This window comes from Stegodyphus dumicola, chromosome 5, assembly GCF_044657685.1.
Source record: "Stegodyphus dumicola isolate Sdum_Otavi_A_Nest chromosome 5, ASM4465768v1".
NCBI classification, from domain to species: Eukaryota; Metazoa; Arthropoda; class Arachnida; order Araneae; family Eresidae; genus Stegodyphus; species Stegodyphus dumicola.
Genome location: NC_140772.1, coordinates 223,080,692 through 223,106,611, shown reverse-complemented (window position 1 = coordinate 223,106,611; position 25,920 = coordinate 223,080,692). Strand labels below are relative to the sequence as shown.

The window sequence follows — 25,920 nt, the reverse complement described above, 5'->3', positions numbered from 1 at the left end:
TATTTTGAATCAGCATTTTGGACTAAAAATTGATGAACAGCGATTACTTTAATTTTCTTCTTTCGTCCTTAATGATTATGCAATGGCGGCTATGGATCTAAACTGCGTCTGCATCAAACAGCTGAATGAACGAAATTACTAGACTTGGGAATTTAAACTGGAACTCTTGCTGATTAAGGATTTACGGGATGTTATTAATACAGAACCTCCATCCCCAGTAACTACAAAGTGGATTTCGAAAGACGGAAAAGCTAGAGCAACTAGAGGACTTTTATTGAAAGATAACCAATTAGGACATATTAGAAAATGTATGACTGCGAAAGAGGCATGGAATACTCTCAAACAGTACCATGAAAAGTCAATACCATTTCGAAAGATTGGACTTTTGAAAAAGCTGTGTAATTTGCAGTACAGCAATAAAGAGCAAATGAGCAATCATCTAATGAAAATGGAAGTTATTGTGTATCAACTGTAAAGCTAGGTGAGAAAATTTCAGAACCTTTATTTGTTGCATTTATTTTAAGTAGCTTACCTGAAAATTATAATATGTTAATAACAGCTTTAGAAACACAACCAGAAGCAGATTTAACTGTTGAATTGATTAGAAATAAATAGTTGGAAGAGTATATTTGTCAAAACAAAAACAAAGAATCTGGTACTGGAAGCGAGAATTAAGCTTGGAAGTCATATTCTTCTTTAACGTGTAACAGTTCAGCTGATAAAAAAGGTACCTAATTGTTTCTTTTGTAAGAAATTAGGGCATTTAAAGGCTGACTGCAGGAAATATGAGAAATAGAAGCTTAAGCATAACCAAAAGCAACAAGTCAATACAACTATGAGTTCAAGTGACATTAATGAAGCGAAACTAGTTTCTAATTACCATTGCTTTACAAGTAGGAATAATTTACATGGTTACTGGTGTATTGATTTTGTAACCACCATTCATATGTGCAATGATAAAACTCTGTTAAGCAGTTTTGATAGTAATTCTGTTCCTGAGCGAATAACTTTAGCTAACGGATATACAGTGTTTAGTCAGGGAAAAGGTAATTGCTTGGTAAAATATCAGAGTAATCAAAATGAGGAAATACAGATTACGATCCAAGATGTGCTTTTTATTCCACAGCTATCTGGAAATTTATTATCCACAAAGAAGCTGATTGATAATGGATATGAAGTGAACTTTAAAGGTACGGAATGCCATATTGTGAACACTGACAATATAATAGCTTTTGACTATGTCAGAAAAAGTTTGTATGTTCTTAAGGAAAGTGAGTATACTCTTTGTACAAGTCCATACGGAATGCATTCATGACTGGCACATAAAATTAGGTTATAGAAATCCTGCCGATATTTTAAGGATGTGCAATGAATCTATGGCTGAAGGTATGAATATTCTACTGTATTGACATGTAAGGACTGCATTGCTACTAAAGCATGCAGAGAATAATTTCCAAGAAAGTCTACTTTGCAACCTCCAAGATATTTGATTTAGTGCATACAGATCTTTGTGGACCAATGCAAACTGTAACTCCAGGTGGTGCAAGATATATACCAACAGCAATTGATGATTATAGTAGATACACTGCAGTTTACCTTCTGAAGCATAAAGAAGAAACTAAATGTATCGCACACTTCATCAAACAAGTATTAACACAGTTTGGGAAAGCCCCAGATAGAGGAGGGGAATAGATAAGCAACGACGTTGAAAAATTGCTGAAAGAAAATTTAATATACATGAGAATACTGTTCCTTATTCTCCACAACAGAATAGAATCGTTGAAAGAAAATCGTGCATTAATTGAGATGACAAGAGCAATGCTAAAAAGCTCTAATCTTTCATACAAGTACTGGGGCGAAGGTGTATTATAGCAAACTACCTGCAAAATAGGTTGCCGAAGACAGAACTTACAGTTACACCTTATAAAAACTGTCATAAAAGGAAACCATCATTAGCACATATACAAGCATTCGGTACTCCAGCATATATGCATATACCGAAAGAGAAGAGACAAAAACCTGATGACACTTCTGTTAAACAAATCATGGTTGGATATGAAGAAGGAACGAAAGATTTATCATTTGCTAAATACAAATACCGACAGTATTGTAATTAGTCGGGATGTGACATTTATACCAAAAGATCCCCATCCTAAGGATAAACAGAAGGATACAGAAGATCTAACTATTTTTAAAGATAATTCTGAAAAGGGGTATATCTCTGAAAATACGGAACTGAGGCGATCTCCTAGACAAAACAAAGGTGTACCCCCATAAGATATTCTCATTGAAAAACTGGGAAATCTTCATTACTATTGAGGCATGCATTTTTAACGTGGTGATGAGGGAATCTTCTACCTAGACCAGTCAAGGTACATTTCGAGAAAGCTTAAATAGTATCACATGAACGATTGTAAAACATCTAAGTTTCCTATTGATCCAGGATATTATAAGCAAAGGAAAGATGCAAAAGCTTACAGTAAAGTTGAAGAATATAAAAATGCAATAGGATCCTTACTGTACCTAGCAGTCAATACTAGACCAAACATAGCAGTTACCATTTTCATCATAGCCAGAAAAATGTAAAAACCAACAGAAGCGGATTGGATCAAAGTCAAAAGGCTCTTCAGGTATCTGAAGTTAACCAAAGATCTTAAACTGCATCTGGGAATTTAAATAATTTGTTGTTGTTATGTTATGTAGATGCAGATTGAAGGAATGACCCTACCAATAGGATATATAACTACGGATGTTTCTTTAAATATCAAGGTAGTGTATTTACATGTAACTGCAGAAAACAACCGTGTGTGATCTTGTCATCAACTGAAGCAGAATTGTACTTGCCGAGGCAGCAAAGGAGGCAGTTTGGCTCAAAAGATTTTTGCAAGATTTCCACGAAACAGACACCATTTGCATTTTTTATAAGGAAAACCAAAGTTGTACCAAGATGTTAAATAACTAACAAGATAGTGGAAGAACTAAACATAAAGACACTAAATACCATTTTGTTAAGGACCTTGTTAAAAATAAAAATTACTAACTTCGACATGTGCGCACTGATGAAACGACTGCTGCCATTTTAACAAAGCTATTAGGAGCAACCAAACTAAAAACTTTTAGGCAAAACCTTGGATTATGTTAAAGGTGTAATTTCATGTTATATATTTATTGTTTTTATGCATCTTAAGGTACATTATTTTATTTTATTCAGGATTAATCATTGAGGAGTGGTGTTGTTATTTTACACCTCTAAATGTCTCCAGATGCAATGATTAATGTGCAATGTTGTGTTTGTCTCTCAGAGCAATAAATGATGTAATCTATGTTTTGGGGCAATCTGCCAACTTTAGAACATCAGTTATATAGTTGCAGTTGATATGCTTAACTTTTCCATTCTTCTAATAAACGCCTGTTATCCTTGTGATGAAGTTATAATTTAATTTATTTATATAACAAGATGCACATCCCAGATCATTATCTATTTTTTCAAATAAAAAAGAAGCAAGAAATATATTTTCAAATAAAAAAGAAGCAAGAAATATAACCATCTCTTAAACCAAGCAAGACCAACTTTAACTCATTCAGCATTATGTTTGTCTAGAAAAATATCACTTATCACTAGCCAACATTATTTAAAGATGAAAGTATCCCAGATTAAAATCAAAATCAACTACTTGAAAGCCATACAGTACAAAGTCCAAGATCCAGAATCGTTGGGACTTCGGAGATTTCAAATTTTAAAAATTTATGCATTTTAGACCATCAGCTATTTTGCCTAATTTTGAAATCAAACTTTCTTAAGCCAGAATTCCATCAACACCATTTTCTCGTGCCAAGGCCCTATTAGGTAGCAAGTACCAAATGTGCTTTTGCCTTATACACCCTGCTACAGCTCCAAAAACAAAGTCTTTTTGATGTAATAAAAAGAAAAAACTTTTATTTTGATAAGGTAGCTGCAATATTAATAGAATGCAACAAAAATAAGCTAAATCCAGTTACTTAGGGTAGAGTGAAATTTTCTATGTTAACTGAATTTCTTTTGATTTTAATTCTTTCTCTCTTCCTACTGTTATGCCAATAAATAAAAAACAAATAATAGCAACACCCCACTCAAAACAAATATGTCTAGATGCTTCACTTATTCTTCAGACCAGACAGAAAACTATTACCCCCTCCACAACCACTAAAGAGGCAAAATTGGTTGCAGGTAATGTCAATCAATGCATTGTCACTTGCCACAATGTGATTTCTAGTCAACAGGTGTTTGAAAGTGACTTCCAGGAATGTCAGTTAGTCAGCAGAAAAATCACTTTCATGACACACCTTGCCTTTTCATTCAGTATTATAGTCTGCATTCCTAAATTTCATTAAAATAAATTGCAGGTGGTCCAAAGATCTGGACATTAGATTATTCTGGTTTCCAGACTTTGCACTGTATTTCCTAAAATAAAAGCCAACTCTTCTTTAAAGCTAATTTTCAAGGAAACACAGTTTTTGCTCAAAATACATTTCTGACATGACTGTAAAGCCGAATTTATAATTAAATATTATGAAACACACCACACAGAAATATTATTGAAACTTACACAATACTTAAAAAAAGCTTGATGCATTTTATTTGCTGAATCTACTCAACAAATAAAAAAAATTTCAAACTCAAGCCAGTATTTATTAGACAATCCGATACATTTCTATGTGAACTACATATCACAGTCTTTATGAGTAATCACATTATTTATTCAACAGCTTAAATAAATTGCTTGATATATTCAATAAAAATTGGTACAGAATATTTCTGTGTACAAGGTGAGAATCTTGGGAACTTTTTCAACAGCTAAGTTACGGAGGTCGATTTATATAAGGATCTGTTAATCTCACAAGAAACGTAGGTATTTTTTTGTTAGGCAGGAACAAATTATAAATCGTTAAATATTGCACTTTTTTATTTTTTAAGTTTATGTAAAAATTTATTTTAAATTAAATGAGTTATTCGTTTTATGAAAAAGAGTTCTTTTATTATCAAAAATGTTTATAAGAAGTGAGTGACTAGTGAGTACTTCTAGCTGGTTTGTTGGATTATAACTAAAACAAAAAGATGTATTGGCAAAATTTGCACCCAGCTTTTTCCATTTGAACTTGTTTTTCATTTATGAAGAAATGCCAAGCAGCCATACATTTGTTAGAATTTTTAGCAAACACTATTATCTGTAGTTTGAAATTAGCCATATAAGACTTTCTACTTCCACTCATCTTTCAGGCAAAAAATAAAATTGCATTAAAATTAAGACTAGCAGATACCATTAAAAAAATAACTGCCACGCAAGATAAAAATGAAATTTAAATTGGGATAACATAGGTTAACATGCTGAAACGTGATTTCCGCATTATCAATCTAGGGTATTTTATCCCATTTTTAATTGCATCATAAGACTTTGGAAATTAAACCTGAGTTTTCAGACACATAATCTCACTCTACATTAAACTATGTTACGTAATGAATTCTGACTCTAGTTTTGTATATGTATACCAATCATAATATAAAAATTTATTTCTACTTCATGCAGCTTTTTACCAAAACTGTCAATAAAAAATTCATATTTTCACTAAATTTAATCAAAATTTATATCAAAGTTGTTCTTTTTGGGGGGAGATTTTCTATACAATAAAATTTATATTACAGCCAACTCTTAAAAAAAGTCAGACCATAAAAAAGCCAAACCTTAAAAAATGAGTTGAGTCTCCAAATTCTACTTGAGGATCTGCAAATGTACTGTGAAAAAGCAAGAAAACATAAATTATATCTGGATTACTTAGGCATTGGCTGAAACAGGTTTAAATTTTTCATTAAATCTGTTCTTTATTCAAGTTTCTAATTATTTCATTCAGCACTTCATGAAATTAAATATCAACCATTTCTTTTTCAAAACTTATTCTAATAAAATGAGATAATACAGTGTAGCAGGCAATATTAAAGGATGATTATTTAACACAAGAGGTGCCAATGAATATAACATATTTCTAATTTCTAGCAAGGAGAAAATACAGGTCATTTCTGACAAGTGGATAGCTCTAGTACTAATTCTTGGGCACTAGAATACTGAAATACTGCAACGCTTTGTTGAAGTTACGAATGATGATATTTCAGGGAAGGTAGTGAGAATGCACTCTTTTTAGATAAATAGATGTTTCTCTTAATAATGCATGCATTGTGAAATGAAATAATTTCTTTTCAGAATTTAAGAGAGACAAAAATAGTAGGAAATTTCAAGTTTACGGTTTGTAAAATGACAGTGATGTACAAAGGTAAATTTCCAACCTATTCTTTAGGGTTCAGTGAAGTATGAGAACTGTGTGAAAAGCAATCGTCTCAGTGATACAAATCTTCTTCCACCATTTAGACATTCTCATTTCTCAGGATGCAATGTGACAATCTACTCAAAGAACAGATCACACACCATCAAACACAATATATTTATTCTTTTGTTCCTACTGAATTCATACACACTAATGTTAAAGTAGCCATATGTGTAGAAAGAATTGGCTTTAGTTTGCCTGCTATATTGAAATGAAATCCTGATACAAAAGGTTAACAAGAAAAGAAGGAAAATAAAATGGCTAATGCTTCAGGAGAAGACATAGTTTCCAAAAATTTTCAGCACAAGTTTTAGTTGTAAAAAACAGAAATGGGAGGGGGAGAAAAAAAGGAAAAAGAAAACTTTTGATCTGAAACAGCAATGAAAATAAAAAAAAATATATACATGTGTTTGCAGGCCCAAATAAAGTCCAAATGATATTAACTCAATCTCTGCTGTTTTTGCTCTGCATGCATGTTACTGTAAATGTACCTTGCTGCCCCAAAAGCTACAGAAGTCTCAGAATAATTGGAAATGCTTCAAATGACTGTCTCACAAATTTCTAATGAGGCACAGTGTCAGTTTGTGGTGAAGCTAAATCAAAAGATTCTTAATTGATTACACAATGAATTGGAAAAACTTATTAACAATTTAAGTGAATAATCTGAAACACAAATTAACAATTTAAGTGAATAATCTGAGGAAAATCAGTCTTTTCAGAATGTTACTGAACAAAACAGTTTTAATACAATATTATGGAATAAAGCATAGTGTTTAAGAAATGAGAGTATCTGAGGCAAGGTTAAGAGAAAAACAAAAAATTTTATGTTACAATATGACTGGTGATGCTAGAAAATCACTAGTTATTGGAATGCAAAACGCCAAAATGTTTTCAGAATACAATTTAGTGCATAGAGAGAAGCCAGCAAAACAGGTTGGCTGATATCTCCATAATTGAGGCAACAAATCTGTCTAAATTTTACTCACAGACATCTGGAGATGGGAATGACTCAAGCTATTGTTCTTTATTAACTTGTTTTTAACATTGCACCTAATGCTAACATTGCACCTAATGCTTTCAGTTAAAATGAAAAGCAAGAAAACAGTGTTTCTTCAATTATAAGGTATCGTTTAAAAGATATATTCTGCAATCTAAATTTAACAAACATTCTCTATTCGTAAAAAGAAAATTTAAAATTAATTAAATTTTAAATGAAATTGAATTACAAAAAAAATGATTAATTATTGCTGTAAACTAATCTACAATATCATTTAAATTCTGAGCATATGTAAATCAAGTGCAAGTATCAAAATCTATGAATATAATAAATTTTTAATATATAATTCCAATAAATTTTTTAATCCTAAAAATTTATAAAAATGCATAAGTGAATAATTGTTGGGCAGGCAGGAGACAGACTTATCAAGGAGAAGTTGCCTCCAAACCTAACTCTTCAATTATTCAATTCATGTTTCTTCATCCATGTAGGCAATGGTAAAAGGAAAATTTAAAGCTAATGACCTACATGGATTCAAACCTACATGGATGACAAAACTCAAATTGAATTATTGAAGAGGTTTGGAAGCAACTTCCCCTTGATAAGTCCGTCTCCTGCATGCTCAACAATTATTCACTTAAGCATTTTTTATGAATTTTTAGGATTAAAAAATTTATTGGAATTATATATTATACATTTATTACATTGATTTTGATACTTGCACTTGGTTTACATATGCTCTCAGAATTTAAATGATATTGTAGATTAGTTTGCATCAATAATTAATCTTTTTTTTTTTTTTTTTTTTTTTTTAATTCAATTTCATTTAAAATTTAATTAACTTTAAATTTGCTTTTTACAAATAGAGAATGTTTGCTAAATTCAAATTTCACTCCTTGAAGCAGTGGCGCAAGAAAGTTGTTTAAATTTTATTTAGCTTTACTTACATTCTTTTGAAACTATTCTGCAATCTGAATATCATTAATGGAATGCAAGAGTTTTATTCTAAGAAATAAATTTAATGAAACATTTAAATACATGCAGCAAACATTAAAAAAAGCTGGCTTTATTAAAAACGGTAAACCTAATTAAATTAGTAATTTTAAAAAATCAATTACTTTTGAAAAATCTGGTATTCCAAGACATCCCTTTTCCAGTAACGCTGATAAGAGGGAAAAAAGATGCACGCACCCTAGTATCAAAGCATTACTTATCAACACTTCATGGTAACGGAAGAAGGCCTTCATCCCATAGTGCCCACTAATTTGTTTTCCCCATCAAATTTCCTATCTAAGAACTAACTCACAATTCAAGCATTCACGATCATAACGAAGAGCTGCTACATTTTACCAAACATTCAGAGATGAACATAGTAAGGACGAAATCAGAAAAAAATTAACTGCTATATGCTGCTTATTGGGTACTAGAAGCTGTTTAAGCCACTAGCTTGAGTTAAGTGCAAAAGAACTCCTAAAAGGCACAATTTAGGAAAATTAATTTATCACAGAAATTTTAATGGGGAAGTGCTGCAGAAAAATACATCATGGTGGATACATATTATTTTCAAACTTTGTTCATCTATGAAAAATTTATCTATGGAAGAATAATGCTTGGAAATAGGATATTTTACAGGAAAAAAAAAATGTAAATGACATCAAATAACACATAAAATAGAAAGTAACGAGGCAAGCAATTGTCCTTGTAAACAGGTACAGACATTTAATACGATACTTAAAAACTATTTCTTGAACAACAGGGACTCTGAATTCTATAACTAACAAGCTAATCTTAAAAAGGGTACAGAGACAAAATCATGTAACAAAAACAAAAGGTCTTGACATGTTATGTTTGATAGTTTCTATAATAGCATGCATTCTATTTTTATATTTCTTTTATTTAAATCAAAAAGCACATTTTTCACTTGATTTGAGCGCTTTTTATTTTAACATTCATGCACTTACATAATTATTTGTTCATATTTAATTAATTACTTAATGTAGTTTTAATTACTGCATTCTCACTACAATGATTTTTAAAATCTCTTATAAACTAAACATTTTTTTCAAGGCCTTCATCCCATAGTACCCACTAATGGGGGTTTGACTGCATTTATTTCAAAGCAGAATTAAAAGCATCTTAAAATGTTAATTAACATGCATATTAAAAAAATTTCAAGATAGCCTAAAGAGAAAAAAAAAAAAAAACTGCCTGAGAATTACAGAAGTACAACTAAAATTTTTAATTATAAATCAGTCTTAATCTGAAGAAAGAACAAAATAGATGAAAGGATTTAACTTGTATTATTATTGCATAATCTACTATTTTTAAAATCCTCTTCAGAACTAAAAGTATAAAGCAATATTAAGATATGTCTCAATAAATCAAAAGATCAAATTATTTCCAAATTTTATCCTTTCTGATATCTTTCTAAATTATCCTTTCTCATATCTTTATAAAGACATCAGAAAAATACTTCATCCCCCTCCCCTTAAATATAATTTTACTTTTTTCACACTAATAATTAAATGATCCTAATTACAATTTCAAACATTACCTTAAGTTGATTTACTGGGAAGAGTTAAAATTCCATACTTCCACATCAAATGCAAAATTCCACATAAATCTGATGATTTTAAGATTTCAGAATTTTTTTTAAATAATACAAAACTTATTAAACTTCTTTTAATAAGCAATATAAGAAAAGGAGGAATGCAAGCTTGCAGAGAAATGCAGCAAAATTACTATGCATTGAAACTGTTAACTAATTCCATAATATTTCAATGAGATTAGTTTCATAAACATAAAGACCAAAACTTTTGAGATTCAATTGTTTCACTTGAAAAAAACCACACAGAAGCCATAAACATTACTATTATGAACAATTAAATGCATAGAACATATTTAAAAATTCACAACCAAAAGTTACAATTCTGTAAAATTTTTAGTTACAAATTTTGAATTAAAAGGCACTTTTATATAAACAGTTAAATATCTTATATGGGAAAACATATATAGTAAATTATAATAATAAAATAAATTCTGAGGGCAAATTTAACAAATAAATGAACACGATTTAATTTAAGACACAAATAAATGAAAACTTAAAACAACTGCTTCTAAAGAACAGCATTCAAAATAGTTCTAAAATAAAGGTAGAACTCTGCAAACTTGACTCTTAATAAACTCAAAATTCTATAACATTCATTAAATTGTGTCCCCCTCCCAAAAAAAACTTGCAATTTGAAAACTTCAGGTTACAGGTTAGCATTTCTTCAAATTTAACCACTAAATATTTTTTAAACTGTTAACAAATTAAACATTTTAAAAACACAATTTTTTCATACTTGCTGTAGATAAGGTAAATATTAAAGAATAAAACTAAAATCGAACTTGAAGAAAATTCCAATTTTAAACACCAACAGCAATTTTAAAAGCTTAGCCATTCTTTTTTGTACTTTTCATTAAAATAAAATGATGCATACACACACACAAACACACAAAATAATAATAATAATAATAAATAAATAAATAAATAAATAAATAAAATAAAAAAAATAAAAACACATTCTTGTTTGAACAATATTTGTATAAATATATGCAAGATAAACAATAAGTAACAAATTCTCTTTAATTTGAAATAACCCTTAACTCTCCAATTTATTATTAACTTGGTTATTTCCCATTTCCAACCTAAAAACAGTAAATGTTTAAAATCATCTCTAAACTGTATGATTTCAAAATCTATGCCATATAATTCTTCCATAACACTCACGAAACATATTTGCATCACATTCCAATCAACAATGATTTCAAATTTGATAACCAAAACTTATTATTAACAAATAATGATTAATCTGAAATGAAAATGATTCATTCTGAAAAAAAGCTTTATCTTAGCTACATTTTACTTGCTCTCTGTTTCTCTAATTAACTAGATTGCTGTTATTCTTATCATAACATTTTTAAAAAATGTAAAATTCATTCAAGAATGAGCACACCTAATGCCAATTATTATAATGAATGAAAAATATTTGTTGATGAAAATAAAGAAATACTAGATTAGTCATGATTGAAAGTATTTCCATCTCCTCCCTTAACTGTTACATACATATATATTACTTGTGTTATGAGAGCGAGACCTGCAATCTATACAACAAAATTACATCACAATGAATTAGAACCACATATGTTCATGAATGGTTTATGCTAAAGACAGATATGTTGTTTCTACCTATGTTTCCCTTTGTAGAAAATCCAAGAATAAATTTTCAAAAAGAATATAAGAAGATAGTACTATTGTTTTAGACTATTTCAATCTATTTCTTAATTGTAAAATTCTTGATATGATAACGTTTGAAACAAACAGGTATGCTTAGCAGTCCTTGGCAGGTAAGCCACCGAGAAAAATATTTTTAGATTATAATTAGGCCCACTGGTTTCTTACCAAATCAACAAAAAACTTTTTTTTTTTTTTTTTTTTTTTTTTTTTTTTATAATTAAAAAATAATTTCGTCCTTAAGCACTTACGATGTGTAAAAAGATTGGGCAATGAAACACCAAAGGAAAGGAAACACGACAGATGCTAAATATGAAAAAGTAAATACAGTATGAAGTCCAAAATTCAGACATACATTTTCCAGAATGATCCAAAATCCAGACCTAGGGAGCACAAGCAATTTGTTTTGTGTGTGTGCATGTATGCTTCATGAATGTGCATCTGATATTTATTCCCGTGATTCTTAATTTCAGTTCAGCTTTGAGTAACTTATATCCCTGACACTGACCTGGTGAAACATTATAATTTTTTTGCTCTTCCCCCTTTTTTTCTTCAATATTAATAACTGAATTATTTCTTTAATATTAGTAACAAAGAGCATGGCAACCTTTTATGTTGACTTATTATTAACTTGTTTGGTGATGATTATAGACTTCAGCTAATTGTGACCTAAAGTGTAAAATGTGTTGACAAGAAGAAATTTCTTTCCATATGAAAAAATAGATTTCATAAAAGATATTCAGAGGCCAAAAGATCACATTTTGTACTGTTTGAATTACATGCATACTACTACTGATTTGTTATTTAGATAAGCCTTAACTATACGTGAGAATTCATTTATTAGGGACTCAGTATTTTCAGGAAATACATGTAAGTATAATAAATAAGTAATGTAATTCTATCCTAACTTCCTCAGCATGTGACAGAAGCAAGAGAAAATTTTGCAAACAAAATGCCTGTAGTTGCCAATCTCACGATATGTCGGCAATAGTTTACTATGGGCGATAGCTAAATTTTATGATAGTCGTGAATTTGAAGGCTTTCGAACATCATAAACAACAGCTGAAATTTTCCTATTAATGGAATTTGTGGAGAATTGGTAATAAATAATAATGATATAACAGATATTTTTCATTGTGAAGACAATGCTCCAATCATCAATTAACTAACAGATGGCGAAATCTGTGGAATGATACTAAATCCAGAAAATACCAGTACCAATAATGAAGAAAGTGAGAGGTTGTTGAGAATGAAAAAAATTTCGATCAACAATTTCATTTAGTTGGAATTCTTCAAACTGCAGTTACAGGACTAGAACAATGGATCTTCGTAACTGAACAAACAAATTATGTCTATCTATAGAATTTAAAGAGAAAGTATTCTCACACAAAAAAGGTTTAACTTAAATAAATTATGTTTCTTATGTTGAAAGAAATACTTGATAAAACAAATAAATATTGAACATTTTTTGTACATTTTGATTCCCTTAAGTTTGTACATTTTGATTCCATTATGAATGGCTTGTTATTTCATAAACCACCATTTCATATTTCTAATTTTATAATTTCTATACCACATCTTACTAAATTTAAACTGATCATCCAATATACGGAATTTCCAAAGTCCCTCCATGGTTTTGGAAGGCAAAAATACAATGACAGTGTATAACTGGTTCCATTTCACAACAAAAAGGCTCTCAAGTTTCATATAGAACAGGTTACAATTATTGCGGAAACCGGCTGGATTGACAAGTGTAAAAAATAATACTAAGTCATATAAGAGAGAATTGGGGAAGAAAAAAAAGTGCTGACATAATAAAGTTAAGATGACAACATATGATGAAAGGTTATACATTATTGGGGAAATAGTCTGGTATTTTAAAAAGCAAAATGCTTTCTCATAGACATTTTATTCCTCCACTACTTATGGGATAAAATAATGTGAAGAAAGAATGAATGTGGGGGATAATACAGTATCACTAAATTCACCTCCAAAAGGAACTGCTACTTTTGCTTACCTTCCTTTTCTAATACTCCAGTCATACACACAGCATTAAAAAAAAAAAAAAAAAAAAAAAAAAAAGAGTACATAGAAATTAAGTTTCTGTTAAATTATATATTTTCCTTCATTTTTTATGAATTAAAAAGCTAACACATGATTTGCAACAAAGCATTATGATATCTAAGTAATTTTAATAAATTAATTTGTTATAAGAGACTGACTTTGCATTCTATGAAACTCGTCATCTTCATGATCTATTCAGTCCTCATTAAATCAAGTTTGCAGGGCTTTACTACATTAATTATCAATGTTCTAAATGGAAAGACTATAGATAAAAATACCTAGTTTTAATTAATAAGCTTGAAATGTAATATTCAAGACAAACATTTAATTTGCAAATATGAATTTTCTAATCAGAAATGCAACAAGTTGAATTTCTGGTTCAAAAATAATTAAATTAAATTTTAAAACGTGTAGAACTTCTTTATTTTTAAATTTATGTACAAAAAGATTTTATTACTACAGATGATCACTACATAACACCCCCCCACACACACACACAAAAAGTCATTTTTAGATTGGGATAAAAATATAAAATGTGGTGTTACCGAAGAAATAAGAAATGTTTAAGGCAAAAATGCTTGTTCCATAGGATTCTCTAAACTTCATAGCCAAATTTATACAGCTAATTAAGGTCAATCTCTAATTTATACCTAATCCTTAAAAAACATCCAAATTATTACAAGTAAAATAATCAATTTAATGGAAATAAAATTGCTAATGAATCAGGAGAGACTGCTTTAATTAGTTCAAAAAAAATTTTTTTTTTCCACTGCTCTTAAGAAAGCTTTCAGTAAAAAATATTCAGTAAATATTTTCTTCCTCATTTCACCAGTTTGAAATATTTTAAATTTAGAATAAACAAATGTAATCTGACACACCATGTGTACACACAAAAAGCATATATATTTTTGTACAGCAGAAACCTAAACATTATTTGAAGCTCTATGAAAGCTAAATTTTCCCTCCTCTTCTACAACAAAATAAACAAAGCATACTGATATTAATCATTTCAAATCATTTTAGAATGCAACCACAAAGATGTAAACAATATACATATTTAAATTATAATCATCTACTGCAGCCCATCAAAATTTATAAGTAAACAGAGTTTTCCAGTAAATGATACTGAGATAAAATAACTTTTTGAGTTGGCCCTTTTCTTTTGAATGCATCAATTACTTTTATCATTAGCACTGTATCACAGAATTCACTTTTAATGCTTGTAATGCAATTAATTGTTTCTGGGTAAGATTCTTAATGTGTTTCAACACAAAACTTTCCGGGTAAGATTCTTGTTGTGTTTCAACACAAAACTCATCAGAAGCATTTTAAAAAAGAATGTACTAATGTAACAAGGAATGATAACAAAAGTACATATTTAGTGTGCAGTTCCTTTCATATCCGTAAAGAATCTGCAAAAGAACTTTAAGAGTACATAAGCAAGAAAATTAAATGTAAATGAAAAGTGAAACATATCCGAAATCTATATTGCCAAAAATCACAACTAAAACAGAAAGAATGAAATTCAGTATATATGTTTACATCACAGAAGTACACATATTTGAATAGCCAAGACAAATTTAATAATATTGTAATTCATGAGCTAAAAATAACTGTCATATTTTTAGAACAAATTATTTGACTTAATCAACAACAATTAAAGTAATGAGAAGTTCATAAATTCTTGAAGAATAAGAAATATGCGATGAAGAGAAGAAATATCAATTTCTTTTTCCTGTACAACAATTTAAAGGTTTTAAAAAAGATAAAAGATTAAAAACAAGCAAAATTACAGTTATTAACCAAAAATGTATATTACATGATTTATTCAGTTAGACAGAACATTAATATAAATCCAAATGTTATTCTAAAATGTTCTTGAAACTGTACAAGACTAAAAATGAATAAAAAATTTGAATAGCTAATTTTTAAATGAAGAAAACAATAGTTTATTTTCAAGGAAAAAAATGCTTCTTCAAACTAGCAAATATTTGCAAAATTAGTTATTTTAAAAGCACTTACCTATTTGAGGATACTATAATACTCGCACCTGGACTTCAATGTTTATTTCAAAAACAGAAACTTGAAATCATATTGTTCAGACAGTCATGCAAAATTAAGGAAAAAAAGAAAAAGAATGCTGGAAAAAATTTTCTGTTATGTGAAATTACCAACAGCATGAATGACAATTTACACCGCCTAAAATGACTTCAAAAGCATTTAGTAGAAAAACTTTTCCAGACTTAAGCAAAGATTCATAACATATCAATCTGAAGGAAAAGTAAAAAGGAATTGTTTCAAAATCAGGGTAATCTTTGAAACTGAATACATTGTTTTTTTTCCCATATGTATTTAACAAAATAATACTCTAAATGTTAATTACATGATAATATTTATTTCACCATTTCTGTCTATTACAGAAGTCACTATTGATATGAAATGCATGCAAAATAAATACCTCATTTAAATTATTTGTTTAGTATACTCTAAAACCTCTACACAAAATACAATAACTTATGAAGGATAGCTACTAGACAGATAACTATATATATCAGGATCAGACTCAACCACAGCATTGAGAGATGTAATCGATCACCTATCAAACTCTTCTATTTGTGAATAATGAAATAAGCAAAACTAATATGAAAAGCAAAAATATTTATACTGAATAGCAATAGAGAAAATGCTAAGGGGAAGGGAAGAAATATTTTAAAGCTGCCCTAGCAATCACTGCCCCCCCCCAATATATGCTACATAAAATACTTCCTAAAACTGCAAAATGAAAATATTTTCAAGACTTCACAAATAATTTTACGTACATCAAAATGAAAAAATAATTTTACATACAGAATTAAATACAAGCAGCCTCAAATTGATTGGATTATCTGCACTGCAGCCTAAATAATTTATTTCAAATGTTTTAACTAAAGAAAGATTATTTTTCTCAGAATATACACATGATAAAAACTGAAGCTGTTGCCAATACATACAGAACTAGACTAATTTTTTAAATAAGGAATTTATATTCATCTCAATATTCTGCACTAAAAGTTATTTTATGCTGCATGTATTGCAAACTAACATGCTAAATGTTTTGTACACAAAGGATAAAAAAACTAATGCTGCATGTATTGCAAACTAACATGCTAAATGTTTTGTACACAAAGGATAAAAAAACTATATCCAGAAAACACATGAAGAATCAGAAGTACATAAAAAAGATAGGAAGATTTATAATGAAAAAGAAAACTGCTGCACCCTAACACTTAATACTTTCACATTAATTTTACAACAGATTGTTATAAAGTAGATAATATGGGAAAATCCTGCAACCAGTAAAAAGGAGAAATGTTTTTTCACCTTTTGGGCACATTAAATTGTAACCTAATAAATACATTTACAAAAATATTCAAATAATGCTTCATTGAAAATTTTCTATCTTATCTTAAAAGAGCATGTATTTAATTGCTTATACTACTTTTTATTATACTTGCACAATTCTTTTTGGGTGCATCGAACTCATTTCTCCCCAATTATTTTATTTTAGGTACATTAAAAGAACTTTCTGAAGTTAATATTCTCTTTTATACATCTCCATCTATAATTAAGCAGAGTCTTTAATCTTTAATTAGGCAGAAATGTTATAATTTCATGAAGTTTCTACGTAGGAGATTCAGAGATTATCACATGACATTCAAAGATTACCATCATGTCTTAGATAATCTTCATTATTCAAGAATATTATCAACAAGATGTTTAAGTTTGTGAGCTCACTTTTTACATAACACATTTTATTCCTTTCATTTCTCATTCTCATCATATTGGAATTCTAAATGCTTATGATACTGAATAACTTTTCGTAAATTAACATCAAACTCAACAGGAACTGTGTATCATCACAATACCAAAAAACTGTTTAGAACTTCAAATAAAAGTACTAAAAGCAGCAAATTAATTTAAAACTGGAAGCGCCAATTCAGAATTGACACTAAAAGTTTGATAAATTTAAAACATACAAGTTATCATTTTTCTAGAATAAATAGATTGGAAAACAATTGTTATAAGAAGAATGCTTAGAAAGTAACAGCATTTTTGAACAGGAAATTCCTGTATTAAATTGTGTATTTCTGACAGTATAATACTCTTTATGGCACACAAACAAAATCAAATTCCAAGGAGAATCAAACAAGCCATAAAGAGCATGTTGCAGCCTTATATGAACAGTCATGAAACATAGTTTCAGATTTTCCTCCCTTTGATAATAGCTTAAGCTTGAGGGGGGTGGGAGATTATAAAGAAGTTTCTGACAGCTTCCCACTGTACTGTTTCAAACGCATTGCAAACATCTGTGAAAGCACTAATAAAACAAATTACGTGTAAAATTATAAAAAGAGCTGGATGTCATCAGTCTACCAACACTGACTAATTATACAAAAATGATGAAAAGATTTATCATTGATGCACCTCTGAACTTATCTCAGTCAAAATTCAATCATGCAAAAAATGTTAGGAAATACTCAGACATCTAAGAAAACATTTATGCTGAATGCTTGGTGGAATTACAAAGATGCAATCTACACAAAATGCATTCTGAAAAAGCATAATCAATATTGTAAAAGGACAATATAAATCTCCACACTGCTAAAGATTCAGCATTAACTCAAAAATTCCCATGAAATGAAGCTTTGTTGTGTATCAGCCAGACTTTACATTATTTTATAACCATTGGTTTATAACATTTTTTCTATGACAGCTGAATACTCAACTAATCTGGGTGAGGCAAATTAAACACATGAATGTCAACAGTTCCTTTTGCTAAGCCAAAAGTTTAATACTGTGGGTGAATTAAACAAGGGTCAAACAGATCAGTTCAACTCAACTTAAAATTATACACTCTGAAATTTATCTTGGCTCTTTTTTTTAAAGGCACTAATTAAAAGATCTTACTATTTTTAAGGCACTAATTAAATCAATACTGCTGCTTCAAATATGTCTTCTCCCACCACACTCCCAAATAATTTCCAGCTCCACACACCCAGAAAAAGATCCCAAAAATGCACATTTCATAAAACAAATGTTTATGATAAAATAAAAATTTGTCCTAGCTTTTAGGTCCCCATGACTTAAATGAAAAATATAATTCACACAGCAATTCTATCATTTCAACAAAACCCTACTTTAAAAAAAAAAGAGTGAGAGAGAAACATAATTTTAATATAGGACAGAAATAAACCAACAAAAGGAGAATATTAGAATATTTGAATCAAGTCTGATGTAAAATAAACTTATATTAGAGGACTCGAATTAATATGTCAATAGTTAGTAAGAACTGAAGAACATAGAATTTAATAATAATTTCTTAATGTCTTATAATCTCTTATAATGACGTTTTAAAAAAAGGAAAATGCTTTCCCTTTTTATCTTTCCAAGATAGAGACTTAATACCCCTGGCACACACTGCAATCAGTTCTTCCAATATCAAATGTTAAAAACTAAATTTTCTACAGCTTTCCCCACAAAATGCTGAAATGCTTTGCAGCTCACAAGAATGAGCAGCAAATACACGAAATAAGAGGGGCTAATATTCAGTCTTGTAGGAGGGGGGAGGCATTAAAGGACAAAATAATCTCTTAACAAGCCTGCTCAGAAAGCAGAATGAGGATAAAGGTGGCAAATGAAATAAACTTGAGTTCCCAACAGATGTTACTCCATACCATTAAACGTGAAGCAAGCACGTAACAAAAGACTTGCACAAAATTATTCTACATGCAGCTGCAAAATAAACAAAAAATATAAATTTCACATTGCAAATTAAAAGCAAGCTTTCCTGGAGAGCAAAACCTCCAATATTTATAAATGCATTTGAAATATTTAAACTAACACACTTCAGTCTCATATATATGAGATACCAACCTCACTGACTTCATCTTCTGTTGTAAACCCTAACATAACTGCTTCTGTCATACAAAATTCTCCACTGGTTGCTGCTTTGCCATCATTTTCATCTTTCAGTTCATTCTGAAGTTGCTGCAACTGTTTGTTTACAAGTTCTGGTTGATGCATTGACTTTAAAGCTTCCATATCCTTCTTCAAGACATCTTCCACATTTGGTAAATTCATCTGATATCGATAAGCTATATCAGCACTCAATTCAATCTTATCGGGATGAGGAGGTTGAGCATAATTTTTTTTCATTTCGATATCCATATCCTAGCAAAATAAACTTGCACTAATGAGAATACAAATGACATGTACGTGTACTTAAAATACATTTAAATAATACGCTTTGAAATTATTAAATATGGTTTATTATTTCGCATAAAATAATAGTTTCAGACAAATCAGGTAATGGGTTATTTTATATAACTTTAAAATAACCCATTACCAAGAAAAGTTATTTTGAAACATTAAAATATAAACACACTTTCCACAAAAACCACACAGTAAAATGAGATCGAAAAGCAAATATATAACTGTACTTTATTATTAAATTTTGAGTTAATAGACTTGAACAAAAACTTTTGCGCTTTAACAAGAAAAGAGCACAAAAGCTATTACAAATCCTACGAAAAATGTAGCAAATTTAGGTGCAGACTGAATTTACCTTTTTATCCAAGGTAACTAAATTTTCCACAAAAAAATACGAAGAAATTACTTATTTAACTTTAGAGTTAAATAAGTAACTTTGCTATCATAAGAAAATAAACTTTTAAAACTTTTACATTTTTGGATGTTTCTACTGCTTACCGTATTTGACGGCATATAAGATGCACCCTTATTTAGAAGGCCACACACATGCAGATGTAGAAAAAGTTATGTGTGTCTAGACCTTTATCCGGGATAAAAATAGCATTCAGTATTGAAAGTTAACCTGTGGTCCTTCACGTATAAGACGCAGGTAACTTTTTTTGAGACCAAATTTAGGAAAAAAAGTGCGTCTTATATGCCGTCAAATACGGTAATTCTTTTTATAGAAAGTACATTATCTGGACTCGTCGGGACTTCGGCAATTCCGGATTAAGGGTTTTTCCAGATTACAGATCACCAATTTAAATCTGGTAAGATGGCATGCAGAAATTATACAATTAAAAATATGAAACCGTAATTTAGGAAATAGAGAGCAATTATGATCTAAAGGGTATCAAAATTTACAAAAAAAAAAAGCTTAATATTTATTTGTTTACTTTATTAAACATTTCTTTCAATGTAAGTTGTTTAAGTTGCTTCGTTTTTTGTGCTAAACGTGCATGCGTAGCATTAAATGCACATGCGCAAAGCATACAAAAAAAAAACGTTTGTGGCTTTCAGGTCTGGATTATAGATCATTCCACATAATGGACATCCGGATTACAGACTTTGTACTGAACTGATTTTTGTATCCTTTCAGAGATATATATATATAACACTTCACAAATTACAATATTATAAAAATTTATATCTGTTAAGTGATTAAATAAACATTGTCTTAACTTGAATGTAAATGTAATGGAATAAAAATTATCTCAGCCAGAAAAAATTTCAAATAAATGTATGAGAGGGGTGACTGCAAGTCCATTTCAGAAATTCTGAAAATTACTGTAGAGTAAAAAAAATCTAACAGCATTGAAAATAATTCAGAATATTAATGCTATGCACACACATACATATTTTCAGATAATTTCCTTAGAGAAGCAAAATGTTTAAATTTTTAAAACTTATTAATAACTAATTTATTATGTTGTACTACATTTCATACTAGTTTTTTGGTTTCTCAACATTTTTGCAAATATTTGCAAAGCTTAACTTGCTTTTGATAGGAATTACTACATACATATTTTTCTTTTAAGTTAAGTGTTATCAGCAACACATTTTAATGCAGATAGTAGCTTTTCAGTTAAACCTTGATGTATTACATTAGAGCTTAAATTATGCATATCAACAGGTATTGGAGATGAACTGCTAGAAAGAACATGATGGTTCAAAGAATATAAAGAATTTTGGCAAGCTGTCCAGTTATGCACTTAATTCACCCCAGAATCTTTGCCAATAGAATCTTTATAAGGATTTTTTACCCCAAAAGCTTCACATGTATTTTTGTGTAATGGAAATAAATAATATTTTACAGTCTCTGCAACCAGGTTATCAGTGTTGAAGGATGTTCTACATTCTGTCCTAATATCACTCATATAATTAAATAAATTTTCAACAAAGGGTCCATGCAAGCGAGTTAAAACAGACATAAGCAGTTAGCAAATGCTTTCCATCTTCTCTCAGCTCAAAAGTTTACAATATCTATTTTTCCACAGGGTTCATAGCCACATTTTAGTTAAAAAAATAAGCACCTATAAGCACTTTTCAAGCACATTTTAAGAAAAAAAATAAGCACCTGTCTAATTACATTATACACAACTGCATAACCTTAAAAATTAGACTTGTAATTTAAAATATGAGAAATGCAGTATTTATTAAGAGAGAATAAGCATTACCTCAACCATGGAAAAAAATGACTTTTTTTTTTTTTTAATTTTAAATAACAGTTCAATTTACAGAACTATATTACAGTGAGAGAAAAAAAACTATGCAGAACTATATTACAAGATTTAATGATGAAATTTTAGTTCAAAATAGAGAAAATAAATAATAATAAGGCATATTTATTGTATTCGCTTGGAACCTAATAATAAATACAATTTATTTTTCCACTCATATTGATATTTAAATAATTTAAATCTAAATTCTGAACATTTTCTAAATTTTCATTTCATATCAGTTTTCCCTTAACAGATATTGCAAGCAAAGTAATGGAATAGAATCATTCTTCGCTTGGGTTGGTAGACTGCAGAACTTTTCAATCTAGATCCAGTCCTATTCAATATAGATTGGGAAAAGACAAACAAAAATGGGGAAAAAAAAAAGGTCTGCTGCTTGTTTTGCAGTGAACTGTAACAGTTTCAATATTCGAGATTTTGCACAGAAAGGGGAGAACCTCCCAATCTTCGTACTGTATAATGCATTGGCCAAAAAAATTTAATTATTTTGACTATTCGATTATTTTCCCTTTATTTAAGCCATTCTGAATATTATTCCTTAGAAAGCTAATCTGTGTTAAAACACAACCATTTTTGGAAGTTTACTATACTTAAGCAGTTACTGCAACTATGTTGTTATAAACATTCATACATATACTCATAATATAAGCATAATGATCATAATAAACATGAATATGAACTGACCAAGCAGAACGAGAATGCAAATTATTAAGATCTTGATAGAAATTCAAACGTGTGTAGTATTTGGGTGGGAGGAAAAGAATGCCGAATGTAACGGAATTTTCTACTGCTTTCGCAATTCTTTGACCAATAGAACGACAGGCACCTGTCTGTACTCTTCGTGCACACCAAAGGTTATGTTAATGCAGAGAAAGGGGGAGCGCGCTCATTAAAAAAATAATAATAAAAAAAAAAAGAGCACTAAAAGCAAAAAAAAAAAAAAATAAGCACTAAAAAAGGGTGGCTTTAAAGAAAAAGTAAGCATCTATAAGGGCCTTTATATTTTATTTTCAAATATAAGGACTTATAAGCACTTATAAGAACCACTATGAATCCTGTTCCAGTTTTTGTACAAGTGTCTATAGGTAACTAGTATTTACATGAACTAAAAATTGTCATTTTATGTAATCTCTGAATGATATATTTTATCTAAATAATGTGAGAAAGATAATAAGTGAATATTTCACAAATCTGGAAATGCTGAATTTTAGAAAATCCAGCATTATATTAAAATGGAATAGAATGGAATATGCACAATTTAATTAAGTTTAATTCTTTTAAGCTTTATTTTAAGGTCATACCAATGAAACACTTTCCTTACCTTAGGCTAAAAATTAAAAACTTGGAGTTTTGACGAGCTACTACGAGACTGAGAGATGTGATAAAAAATCTGGACAACTGGCACCTAAGACATTAGGTTTTTAGAAAATTTTATGGGAAAATCAAGGAATGGTCTTTACTTCCATTCTTAATCATTCTCTATTGTCCATTACTAAAGAGCCAAAGACATGGTGAAAGTTTACCAATATGGCACTGAAAATGTGCAGTGTGGTTTTACCAGAAAAGCATCAAAGCCTCTTTAAAACAGAAGTTCAGCTTTAAGAGGGACATGCTTGAAAAGATTCTTAAATATAAAAGAAAAAATATTCTCACACAAAAAATTTGTTGCAAATATATATATTGAAGGAAAATGCAATTACCCATCAAAAATTAAGGACATTTTTATTCATGCTTTATACTTTTATCAGAAGTTCACCTCGGTGAACCCTGAATTTTAATGTGAATAAAAATACAGCAAAATTGAAAACATTTCCTCATATTTTGCTGACAATACTCTTAGGAACATAGCTGCTATCGTTCAAATAGTGCTTCAAGAGTTTCAACTTCAGATATTCTACCAATATCAAATGGTGATACAGGCATATTTATGCATTCAGTTTTTATTATATTTTATTACTGATTAATTTATTGTACATTATTTTTACACAGTTTATTAATCTGAAATGAAATACTGAATTACTTAATTATGAATTATCCATCTTACACTCTACAATACACACACTTCCAGTAAAAAGATAATAGTTCTCAAGTAAAAATTATTTTCTATACACAGATACATACTTATATTCTAAATTATTTTCTATACATAGATACATACTTATATTCTAAATTATTTTCTATAGATTTTACACTTTACTTTAAGTCTACAGACTTAACCTAATCATACTTTTGCATTTTATGCAAGTATTAAAAGACGAAAAAGTTTTAGGTAATGCATAACTATCATTATCTTACTCATTGCTTAATTTCCTTTAGAACTCACCTCATCTTTTTCAGCAGACTGGAATGAAGAACTCTGAGTAAATGAAGACTGCGTATCATCTATCTGCATGTCAGACTCTGTTACTTCAGTTTTTACAAATTTTTTGCTGCTCATCACATCTTTCAACTTGGGCACCTGCTTTTCTGTTGTTGGTTCAACAGAACACGCCACTGTATTCTACCAGAATCAAATAAATAACATATAGCAAACTTTACAATTTTAATCAAATTGATTTTTAAATTGCTAAAAAAAAAGCTGTTTATGTAACAGCAATGCCACTCATAAAAATGTCACACTTTTTAAAGAGAATAGTAACATTCTAATGCATCTAAGGGAAGATGATGAATGTATGCTTTAGATAAATCCTTACATTATAAAAATATGATAGAATTATTCCTACTGTAATTGTCTTTAATATAACCAACATTTATTTTGCACAATTTCAACCCAAAATGCTAAAAGTTACATAAGGTAAATATTCATATGCACATTAAATACATCATTTTTTCTTTTTATTTAACTATGGAATAACTACTTTCTGTCTTTTTAAACTGTTCTCAACTATAGCTGAATCTAACGGCTCCCCTTTATGCTTCTTAATTCATTTTGTGCATCATGATTTAGAAATTTCTCTACTCAAATAAACTAATATATCAGCTATATGTGTTTTTAATTGAAAAAAAGCATTCAAAGTGCTGGTAAGCATAAGGACAGAAACACTCAATCAAGATACATCCTTTATACCAATGACTCGGCAGTATTTTCCCAAAATTAGGTTCCTTTCCCTTTCCATATTAACATTATACATGGGTTTGAATATGTCTTCTTTAAATCAAAAGTGGAAGTCATTCAACGATACACAACTTGCACTGGCAAACAGAAAATAACGGAAATAGTTAGCTTTGATTTCAATTAATAAATAAATTCAAGGAGTTAATATACTGAGAAATGTCAGCTTAATCCTCAAACTAATTTAACTTCTGCGATTACATGCATTAAAAAATTACTATCATATCACCTGATGTGCTAACTGCTGTCAACAATAATAAATACTTCGTATACAGGGTGCACCAGTACATTAGTGACAAACTTTCAGGAGAGATAGAGTATGCCTAGACGATGGGAAATCACATAGCAATGCATGGTCAAAAACGTAAAAAAGGAAGAACACAAATAGTGAAACAAAACATGTTTTATTATGTTTAGTACAGCAGAAACCTACGAATAAGAACAAAAACAATGATCGTCATTAAAGAAGGTGTTTGAAATTACCCCGGATCATGATGGACCCTCACTCCTCTGCCACACGAAAGATCTGCATCACGAATGGAAGATTGCATGGAAGATGCACGCACAACACACGGTTCCTGCATTACGG

At 29.5% G+C, this 25,920-nt stretch overlaps 1 protein-coding gene across 9 annotated transcripts in view; it reads right to left on the bottom strand.

Annotated features, from left to right (window-relative positions):
- Positions 1-25,920, bottom strand: part of per (period circadian regulator) — an 86,211-nt gene that overhangs the window by 6,672 nt on the left and 53,619 nt on the right. For all 9 annotated transcript variants that reach the window (XM_085817706.1, XM_085817707.1, XM_085817699.1 and 6 more), the window contains 2 exons: positions 24,543-24,719; positions 19,605-19,901 (listed from right to left, as the gene is read on the bottom strand). In XM_085817706.1, coding sequence (XP_085673832.1) covers positions 19,605-19,901; positions 24,543-24,719 — 474 coding nt within the window. The remainder of the gene's footprint in view (positions 1-19,604; positions 19,902-24,542; positions 24,720-25,920) is intronic.